Source organism: Rhea americana, unplaced genomic scaffold, assembly GCF_003343005.1.
Source record: "Rhea americana isolate MKP2758 unplaced genomic scaffold, rheAme1 scaffold_556, whole genome shotgun sequence".
Lineage (NCBI taxonomy): Eukaryota > Metazoa > Chordata > Aves > Rheiformes > Rheidae > Rhea > Rhea americana.
Window position 1 is genome coordinate 44,573 of NW_028186708.1, and position 11,400 is coordinate 55,972.

At 44.3% G+C, this 11,400-nt stretch overlaps 1 protein-coding gene across 1 annotated transcript; it reads left to right on the forward strand.

Moving 5' to 3' along the window:
- The first annotated feature begins 501 nt into the window (after positions 1–501).
- ZPBP2 (zona pellucida binding protein 2) lies at positions 502–6,944 on the forward strand. The gene is made up of 8 exons (XM_085318850.1): positions 502–577; positions 1,310–1,387; positions 2,300–2,425; positions 2,970–3,131; positions 4,030–4,248; positions 5,414–5,499; positions 6,117–6,294; positions 6,828–6,944. The coding sequence occupies exons 1-8, from the start codon at positions 502–504 to the stop codon at positions 6,923–6,925; spliced, it is 1,023 nt and encodes a 340-aa protein (XP_085174976.1). The 3' UTR covers positions 6,926–6,944.
- The last annotated feature ends 4,456 nt before the right edge of the window (positions 6,945–11,400 follow it).

An 11,400-nucleotide genomic window follows, 5' to 3' on the forward strand; every position in this document is an offset into this window, starting at 1 on the left:
GGAAGAGCGATGTGGAAGTTTTCCTTCCACGGGACCCCTGGGAGGGCAGCTAGCGCCCACAAAGTGGGGCCACCCTTCACTAGCCATAGCCGAGCACCCTGGAGGACTATGGGGCGCGAAGCAAAAAATAAATATTAAACAAATAAAATAAAATAAAGTAGTAATAATCGGGGAGAGGGTGTGGGTGAGGTGCGCAGAAAAGCAAAGCAGCGTCGGAGTGAGCCGGGGACCCCCGAGGCGTTTTGTTTTCCTATCCGAAGGGCTCGGCTCGGGCCCAAACCCCCGCCCCGCCAGCGGCTGCCTGCGCCCCCTCAGGAAAGGGCGGGAAGGCGAAGGGCGCGCGGAAAGGGCGGGAAGGGCCGTTAGCGCCCCCTCAACCCCCCCACCCCCCTCGCGCGCGCGCGCGCGGCGCCGGGGGAGGCGGGAAAGGCGGTTGGCGTGTGGCGGCGGCGGCCGTTGGCGCTCGGCGCGGGGGCGGCGGCGGCCCCCGGCCCTCTCGCCATGCCCGAGCCGCAGCTCTTCCCTGCCTGGGGCCTCCTAGGGATGGCGGTGGTGGTAGCGCCTGCCTTGGCCCAAGGTAAGGCGGGAGGGAGCGGAAGGACCGCGGAGGGGGGAAGGGGAGGAAGCGCCTCTTCGCCTAGCGGTCAGCAGACAGCAGTTGTCACAGTCCTCCGCTGGACTTTCCTTCAGCACCGGGGGGGAGATCAGAACCCCTTTTCGGGCAGGAAGGTGTGGATCCTGCCAGCGACATCGCCCCAGGAAGGCAGGGTCCGAAGGGGCTATCCTAGCCTGCCAGCCCGGCCTGAAAATGCCTCAGAAGTCAGCACAGAAACACCGGCGTGATGATTTTCACGCCTCTGGGTCTCTCTTGACAGGAACCCACGGACTTAGACAACTCCTCACCAGTTCCCAGAAAGCAAAGTCTGGCTTTTAGCCTCAAAGGCTCAGAAACCTGCCCTGTCTGTGATGAACACCTTGTAGCCACCCTGCTTCTCAAGGGTCTCTTCTAGAGTCCCTGCGAAGACCCTTGGCTTTCTAGTTAGCTTTTGTAACTACTTTTTTTCCACTTTTTTTTTTTATTTTTTTTTGAAAGAGAAAGGCTCAGCTAATTTACAGTCTGCTATAGTCAAGATAGGTTTGCAGCCCTGGCACTAAAGCAACTTGTCAGCAACACATGGGAGCCCTCTTTTTAAGAAAAGGGGGAGGAATAAAAGAGAGGAGAAGGAAACTTCCTAAAACAAAATCAGAGGGCTAAAAATGTCTGTGCTTAGATTTCTCCTTATAATTTTGTAAGTCCTTTTCTCTACAGTGAGAGCTGTAACTGAGAAAGAATATTCTGTTGATGTATCTAGAAAGAATCATATTTATGGCAACATCAAACGAGAAGGTAAATTTGCTTTTTTATATTTTAGTCTTGTTAGACTTTTCAAATGGAATTTAAGTACAATGATAATGCATGTAAACAATGCTACATGTGGAAGTGATATGAAATCTCTTATACTAAACCTTCAAGTCATATACAAGTATGTATGTGAGCAGCTAGAGAAAGCATATATCTGATGATGTGTGTAAACATGTAATTTTCCTATTTTATTCCGGTTCTTTTTTTCTTCCAACTGGTTTGTCATCATAACTGAATTAATATAACATTTTTATTCCACAAGAACTTTACTATCATGTTTCATCTGCCTATTAAAGTTGTATGAATAGATTTAGGTGAGCAAATTGAGTTTTTGATGTAATGTTAAATACCTCTTAATGGAAACATTGAATCCTAGATTGTTAATGTCTTTTTAAAGAATAATAGAGCAATGGACAATTTATACCATTTATAAGTATCGTCATTTTAATGACAATTCTTAATACCTAGTTTAGCTAAATTTGGTGCTGGAGACTCCAGAATACTATTGTAATGGTATACAGTAATTGAGGTTATGATTTTAGAAATACATTTCTCCTGTGGTTCTACATCAAGCACTTGTGAGCATTTAATATCAGAACAAGGGCTGTCCAGTCAGCAGCTCAGCTGCAGATTCAAAGTCTGGTATTTGTTATTTTGAAACTTGAGCTGTGAGGGACTAAATGTTCTTCTGCATGTAGTCAGCACCAGCCACATCATGGACAGTTCCGTAAGAGTGGTAATAGCAAATACAGATCAAAGATTGATATAATGCTAAATTCATTTTCCATGTTGGGGCTTTGAAAGCATAAAATTAAATGTATCTTTGAAACAGGTATTTTGTTCACTTCATTCCAGATAAACATATCAGGTCATTTACCTTATTCTCTTGTATTGCAGTTAATGTATATGTTAAAGTATTTACAAATAGCCCATTTCTAGTATGTATGGATTTAGCCCTTTCTCAAGAAGAGGTAATAGATCCAAGCTATTTGTGGATTGGTCCAGATGGAAAAAATTTGGAAGGTTAGTTACTTTGTCCTGACTACAACTTATTTGCATTCTTCCTACTGTAGCCATTTTTTAGTTACTTGTATGTTTTCTACACTTCTCTTTCACATGTTAGAAACAGCCTTTTCCTCGTGGGGGCAGGGGGTGGGAATTGGGAAAACATGCCAAGATGGAAAGCGGAAACGGTTTCTCCACTATTTACAAAGGAAAGAAAAGTCAACCACAAATGGCTAAATTGATTTCTGTATGTGAAATACATTTTCCATTGTTTCTGTTGATGTCATCTTGCGTCAGCCCAGCTGAAGGGTCCAAAGAGTCATGTGGTCTTTTGCCATTTTTTTCCACAAGCTCTGACATTTAGACCATGTTTTCTTTCTCCCTCCAAATTTTCAAATTCTTGTGATAAAAGGAAACTTTAATGATAGGCTGTTTCAGACCAACATGAATCAGTATATAGTTATGTACAAAAGCAAGATATCTCATCTTTAAGTGTTCTAAATGAGTAGAGCATCAGAAAGCAAATATTTCCAGTAATAAGTATTTCCTGTTTCTATTTTAGGGCAAATATATGTGAATCTTACAGAAACAGGAAAGCTGATGGTGGTAGGTTTTAAGGAGTCTATGTCTGGAGCCTACACTTGCACTCTTTCTCACAAAATCATTGAAACTGATACACAGGATGAGACAGAAATGTTTGAGGCATACAAATTTATGGTATATGGTAAGATCACCAGTTTACTAGTGAGCTAATACATACAGCTTTTGTTGTTTGGTGGTTTTATGAAGTGTGCGTTTATTTCAACATTTGATAAATTGAATTAGCTAACATTTTATCTCAGTGAAAACTATTCTGTCAAATACCTTCCAAGTTTTGGAAAAAGTTTAAATAACAGCTACAAAGAACACATGGTGACCCGAAGAATGAAGTAATCTCTACCCTTGACAAGAACAAGGTCAACTACAATAATTCCAGTGAGACTCAAGATCAAAAAAAGGAAACTCGGGTCCAAGCAGTCTCCTTCCAGAGAAAGGAGTGAACTGAGAACATACGCTTGTGCAGAGCAAGCCTTCCGACCCAATTGTTTGAGCTGTGCACTTAGACATTCTTCCACCATTTGTAACAATGGTTCACGAATATCACTTCTCTACCCATCAAATAACATATCTAAAAGTGATTAAAAAGGAAACACATTCCCTTTTTTTTCAAATCATTTTTACAACATTCACTCCCAAATTGCAGTTGCAAATGATTTTTTCATAATTCCAATACATTTTAGTAACTAAGTTCATAGATTCTAAAATGGCCTTTCTAGGTCTGTGTTTATTTTAGTATTTGTTATTTTTCTGTTTTAATATTTGGGAGCAGAGCTTCACAACTTAAACATTCAAGATTTCTTTATATTTCAACTATACGTTGAACTAAATGTCTCTTACTATGCAAGTCAGATAAAGGATAAATCTGCTCTGTTATGGTTAATGAATAAACTTTATTTACTTGTTTACTTCTAAATAAAAAGCTCATATTTAAGATGTAAAGTGCAGTGATATAGGTAAGATACTGTGTAAGATACAGTCTGTGCTTACATTGCTGTACTCATTCACAAACCATTTTTTTTAAGCATACAGGGAACCTGACTATGCATACAAGATATCTGTTCGCTTTACTACAAAGGGATGCAAGCTAATAGCTAATGACCAGTTCTTTCAGGAACTGAAGAAAATCTTGGATAATATAATCTCTGATCTGGCATGCCATGTCATAGACCCATCATATAAATGCCATTCTGTCAAGAGACCAAAGCACAGCCTCCTGCATGAGCTATTTGTTACTTTTCAAGGTAACAGATTTCAATGTTTGTTTGGGAGGGATCCTTTTATTTTAAAAGCAACCAAGGAATAGCATAAACATCTGAAATTATAATCATGAAATATACCTTCCAAAGCTGTTTCCATGCTCTCTTTTGGACTCTGTCTTTTTTCTTAGTAGCCCACAGATGGAGCTAAAATGCAGCGTATATGTTGAGCTTGTAATATTGTACTACCTAACCTTAGTAACTAATGTTACTTTTTAAGGTGTATAGTTTGAAAGGATTGCTGAAAGGAGATAATTGATAACGTGTCATGATTCTTCACTAGTGCAATTGTAAAAAGAAAATGGTCAGAGTAATTTTCCATTATTTGATTTTTAATAAGTCTGTGACCTCTGTGGTTTTGCTTGATTCTAGGAAATTGCACAGAGATTAAAAGCAAGAGCTTCAGAGTTCCCTTATGGTAATACCAGTGTGGCTGTATTGCCTTGCAAAACAGGTTAAATCAACCCTGATGACTGCCCTAATTTAGAGATATTGTGTCACTGATGAAAGGAAATGTTTCACAAGTATTTTGACCACATTTTCTCCTGTCTATGTTCTCATCATGTGCCAAGAGGAACCCATTCCAATGGGTTATGGAACAGTTTTGTGGCCATTTTACATCAAATAAAATGAATGTTCAGCACAAATCAAAGACCAAAAGCTTTAAAGTTCAGATACAACTTTAGTCCTTTCTGTAACCTGAGGGTACTATGTGAGAATTTAATTTCTTTCTCCCTGTCTTCTCATTCTTATCCATTATTTTTACTGGTATACCTTGGTGACTCTTACTGGAACAGTGTAATTAAGTGGATAGAAATCACCAGAACTATTTTATGTTTTCTTTAGCAGTTGCTCTTATTTTTCAAATTCAAATGCATCCAGTTAAAGGAAGTTTCAAAATGTGAACACTATCTTGACTAGGGACGGTGATAGATGTAAGAAAGTTACTGTTCTGCACAAATTAGAGGCAGAACTGAGGTACTACAGTAAGGTAAAATGAGTACCATACCATGCTAAAAACAATAATAAATATTATTTGCTTGCCAATGTTTTCCAAGATTAACCTTGAAGATACATATTACAGATACATACATTGTAATGTATTCTTCAAGTTATGTACATGAACATATCTTTTTTTCCTCCCCCATAGTAAATCCTTTTGCACCAGGATGGGAAGAAGTTTGCAACCAGCTTCCTTATGATTGTGAAGATGCAACAAACATGAGAGTTCAAGAGGTTGTGTCAGCTGCCTTTTGTCTTCTCTGCATATTAAACACGAATTTCTACTTTAACATCTACAGATTTGACTCATAATAAGCTCCCCCCAAAATTTTTTTGAATTAATAACACTGTAAATGATGCTTCATGAATTTCTGTTAATTCAATCCAAGATGGAAAATTGTTTAAAAGTCAAGTTGATCCAAAATTTGTTGAAGGAGGAAATAAAAGAAAGATCAAGTCTTTTTCTATTCACTTCATAAAATAAGTAAGATTAAGATAAGATTAGTATATTAGTATACTGTACTTCAACTTCTTTAAATATTTGCATTATGATTTGGTAAATGGAATAATAGTTTAAAATAAATCTGCTGTAGCTGATTTCTAGAATCTAATATCTCTACCTTCTTAATGTGTGTGTGTGTGTATATATATATATATATATATATATATATATATCATCACACTGCATGCTGGGTCTGATTCTAGGCCCTCTGAAGCTGCAGGAAGACTCCAGTTAAGGTGACAGGTCAGTGTATGTGGGGTCAGGAATATAAAGTACTTGCTGGTAGTCAGATTTTATTTTTTCTTGATTAAGAATATCTTTTTACTCTTCTAATGTTTCTAAATTTTAGGCAAGAGATCGAATTGAAGAGTTTTTTAATAAACAGGCATATGCTTTGAAGCATGACTTTCAAACTCTTCCTACAATACACTATGTGGACCACAGTTTTGAAGTTACTCGCATTGACAGCTGTCGACCAGGTTTTGGGAAAAACGATATCACCCACAATGACTGCGCTAGTTGCTGTGGTAAATATAAGATACATTAATTATAAATTTGGGGTATTAGCCCTGATCACAGCTCCCTCTGAGGAGCATTTTTTAAATAACACTTTCGTATAGATGTATATTTCCATTCATCTTTTGGAAAGACATTCAAATTGCAGATAAGAACTGGTAGAAATGGAAAAGCAAGCTGGTAGTTTTGAAACATTTGTTAGTGCATTAGGAGACATAACTATTTCCAAATAGAGTAAGTAGAAGCAGTGAAGTGTCTTCTTCCAGGTCATTGGTCAGTGACAGTATTCAAGATATAGGATAAATAAGAAAACTTTACCTTAATGGTACTGCTGCTGAAAAATGTTCTGTTATTTTAAAAGATCTGCTTAGCAGTACCTAGTTCTGGATTTAGAGTTATTGAAGGAAAGGCATTCTCAGTAGAGATCTAGAAGAACATCTCATTTACAGYGTTCTGTAGGCGTATAGTATCGTCCAATGGCCATGGTCCCTGTCTGAGGTAAAGGGAAGCTGACAAAAATACTGTAAATGTGTTTTATTTGCAGTGGTTTGTGATCCTGGAACATACAGTCCTAACAATGAAGTGACCTGCCGAACTTGTGTAAGAACTCAAATCAAACAGTATGGAGCAAAATCTTGCTAATAGACTTAGAAAAATAAAATTGGAAACTGAAGAGAAGTTGTGAAAGCATTTTTTGTGATACCCCTTTTCTTTTTAATTACCAATTCTGGAAACCTACCTTTATTGTTGAACAACAGCCAGACTCCATCATTCAAAGCCTTATGTTTTCTGTAATCAGGGACCACTTAAATTATATATATATATATATATATAAATGTGTAAAAAAGTGTTCATGCAAAGTAAAGTAATTCAATGCAAAAAATATATACATATATATGTGTAAAGAAAATTATGAAATTTGCCATGTGGCTTTTAGAGAGGAAAAAAAAAAGCCTGGTTCTCAGTGGTGACACCAAACAAGCCACAGCTGAGCACTGTAGTTTGCTCAGAAAACATTAAGAAGCTATAAACAGTTCAGAGGAAGATGGGATATAGTTGTAGGGAAATTATACATATAATGACATATAATTATATATTAATATCTGCTGGAGTTACTCTTGCCAGTAGAAAGTATTTAATCTTAATGATTTAAAAAATAAAATATTAGTTGCACTTCCCTTTGTTTTTGCCTATTTTTGACAAAGAAAAACAATTCCTCTGTGTCAGAAACGTTGCAGCCTGCACTGTGCGAAGCTGGACGATACGATAGACGGAACCTCCGTACCCATCCATGGAGAGCTTTCCATACTGCCGCCGCCAGTGGGAGCTCTGCTCACGATCACCTAACGAGAGCGGGAAGTGAGGTCTTAGATTCTCAAGCAGGTCCCTAAGAGGTAGGTTTAGTAACAAATCCTGCAGTCCAGTAGTTGGAAAATTTGGAATAGTTAGAAAACTTACAGAGCCTGTCTTTAAAGACYGTTGTCTACTGCTTCCAGCAGAGAAGCACGTGCTTCTGGAACTTCATTTTTCTTAAATCTCTGTAAGCTGTTCTCTTGCCTAGTCATTTTTGGGAAGACGTGAGGCAACCCTTCCCCTCTCCTCGGTCTTTGGAAGCGGCTGGCCAGGACCTTCCCTTGTGCGAGGCCGCACGCTGCGCCCGCCGCCAGCCTGGCTGGAGGGRTTCTGCGCCCAGCTGCCCGTGCGCGCGGAGCTCCAAGAGCTGCCCCCGCCCCCTCGCACAGGGCGAGCTCTTGCTTTTTGCACTGAGATGTCAATGCAGCGTTAAGCCAAGCAAGAAGGAACACCTCCATCGCAACTTCCCATGGCATCTAGATATGCCTTGGTGGGTAATCATCCAAAAATCGACCCTATTCAACCCAGTTTAACTTATCTAGCTTGACAGGAACACAGCAGGAGATGGTACGGGCACAGACCACRCTCCAAGCTTTTCATATTCATTACTTATGAAATGCTGATGAATAAAATGTACTGTAACAAGAGCATTTAAACTGCCTGTAGGCTGATTATCCTCGCTGCCAACTGGCCATTTTGTGCAGCAGGCTTATACAGATTAAACAGACGGGCGCTCTGCATTCGCTCCGTGCATTTCTTGGCCTATTTCACAGCAATATCTCGCAGAGGAATGCCACACGCGTAAATTAGACRGGGGGAAGAAAAGCAGTTGGTAGATACAGAATGTAATGGCTAACGAGTCACAAATGGACACTTACCTGCTTCTCCCTCCTCTCTTTTTTTTTTTTCTTATTTATTTATTTATTTTATTTTAAAGGGGGGAAAAGTTGTAGCTAGCTCTTTTAGTGCCCCAAGTTTTTCAGTGGAGCTTAAAAAGAAATAGAAAAATGGGTCAAACGTTTCAGCATTGTGCCAGCGCTGGCGGCATCAGGTTGCAGAGGAACACGCGCCACGGCTTCCACCGGCCTRTCGCGAAAAACTCCAGTGCGAAACGCGTCGGCTCTGACCTTTCCCACGCGTAAACTCTTTATCCAGGCTGAGCATCGACTCTCCCACTGCCCTAAAAACGGCTAGATCTTTCATTTATGATACATCACCACTCCTCCCAAGCCGATGGATCGCTGCCGCAGCTCAGCTTTCACCGGTGGCTGTAACCGGCTCCCAGGTCTCCTCGCCTGGTTCCCGCCACCGCGAGCGAGCGCTGCAGCGCGGCTCAGCCTCCCCGGGCGCTCGGCCTCGGGYGGCGAGGCTTTCCTCAGCCTCGCGGGGCCGAGCAAGGCCCCTCGGGCAGCGCTGRGTTCTCACAAACAGCAAACTGGAAACTCCCGGCCCCTTTCTTTGCCCCTTGGAGGACACGCTCCGCTCCGAGCAGCGCACAAGTACTTGCAGGAGCCGTGACGCGCTGCTTTAACGTCGGAGCTGGATTTTCCCAGCCGGGACACAACGGTTCAGGAACACTTTGCAAACGCACTGGAGTACTCACTGCAGAGCCCGGCACTGCGGGCCACACAGACGGCACGGCCGTSGGGGGAAGCGTCTTCCCGCCCCTCACCACGGTGCTTCCATTAATCTGCGAGCGCGCTAATCCTCTAAATCATCTGGAGCGGGATTGGGATAGGTCACACAGCTCTCCGAGACAGCGGAGTTACGTGCTGCAGCTTGCAGCTGGCTTCTGCAGGCCAGAAACACAGCAGCTTCCAGCAGGTCACCTGTAAAGGGGCTCTGCGAGGAGGAGGAGGAGGAGGAGGAGAAGGAAGAGGAAGAGGAGGAGGAGGAGGGCTGGGCAGATTGATGTCTCTGGGGCAACTCATCACACCTGGTCTCGAGCCTGCTCTTGGGTCGGGGGTGACCAAGGAAACACCTGGTGCAACCTGGGCGGGGGACTTAGCCCGGTCTTGGGCGCCCAGCACCCTAAAGCGCAGCTTCCTGCAGGCCACGAGTCCACGGTGCCGCTTTTGCTCCTTTTTCCAGGGTCCAAATAACCCTGAGAACCGCCCACGCCYGGGCTCAGGGGTGTCAGGGCATCCCCAGGTGCAGCTTTGGGCTGCGGAGACGACCTAAACCAGGGCCGCGGCAATCCCGTGTGCTGCTGCGCGGTCTCCCGGGAAGCCGGGCTGCACAAAAAGGGGATTAGTCACTTTGCCGAGGCAAAGCCGGCGCCTGGGAAGCGGGGAGCCGGCGCGAAACGCAGCGTCTGCTCGGGTACAGCAGCCGCAGCGCGTTCCTCGGTGGGCCCGATCATTTATATAAAATTAAGTATATTTTCAACTGCTCTGCTGAACTGGAACCGGAAAAAAAAAAGAAAGAAAGAAAAATGAAAAAGAAATAAAAAAGAAAGAAAGAAAGGGCCCGCGCTGCTTTCTGGCACCTAAATCCCGGCCTGGACAGAGGCCGCGGGGAGGCCGGCGGGTGCCAGCGCCCGGGAACTGGMGGGTGCCGGGGCCGGCACCGGGGCYGGGAGCGCACCCAGAAAGGCGGCTTTTCTCTCCGGCACGGAAGGCTTCACAAATCCCCCTGCAGGCTGCCTGTCACTTTATTAATAGGCATAATCTCTTCTAAAAATATATGTGTGTGTGTGTGTGTGTGTGTGTGTGTGTGTATACATCCATCCATCCATATATATATATACGTATATACATGTCAGAGAAATGCTTTCCGGCTCGTGCAGCCCGGCGGCGGGGAGGCGACCTCGGCGCCGAGCCCTCGGCGGAAAGCACCGGGGCGAATCGCACGGTTTTAGGCGCTGCTCTGATTTCCCACCCCTGAAGCTGCCTTTCCCCATGCAGAATTCCAGTGGCCACTTTTTACGGACGACTCCGCTCCTGTAACAGGCAACATCATAGGATTAATGAGGCCTTTGCAGGCAGTGAATAAGTATGATTCATTATTGGCAGCAATGCCACTGTAAATGGATTTTTTTGTGGTGAAAATAAATAAATAAGCCTGCRTAACTGAAGGACTGTTGATGAAGTGTAGACCAGCTTTAATCACAGTGTAATTGCTGCCATCAGTTCTAATTATTTATAAATATTTTTATAATTGTGGAAATTAAACAATTAGACATCCTTCCTTTCCTCTTCTAAATCTAATCCTGTGAAAGTGCAGGATGCAGTCTGGGGCCAGGAGCGCCGAGCACGTCCCACTTACCGGCTGGAAAATAGATCGCTTTGCCCCCGCTCCAAAACGCGGCCGCRCGGGCGCTGCCCGGAGCGCGGGTCGGGGGCGGACTAGAGGGGATGCACGCGTCTCCGTGCGTGAAGGCGCAGGGGTTTCCGCGGCCGAGGCGCCCCGGGGGCCGCAGGGCTCTGCCGCTCCCCGGAGCCCCCCGGCGATGCCGCGCGCCCGCCGGAGCCGCCGCGTCTTTTCCCTCCCCGCCTGCGGCTCCCGGGGCCGCGTTTGCCCCAGGGGCTGCGGAAGGGGGGGGGGCCGCTCGCTCCCGGCCTCGTGCCCAGCAAAGGCCGCCCGGCGCTGCTGCTCCGCCGGGGAACGTCCGAAATTTGCCGGGGAAGCTGCAGGCACCGGGACGGCGCCGGTACGGCTGGAGGGGCCCTGAGCAGAGCCCCGGGCTGCCGGGGCCCCGTCCTGCTTCCCGCTGGCACCGCATCCCACCGGCACCCGCATCCCACCGGCACCCGCATCCCACC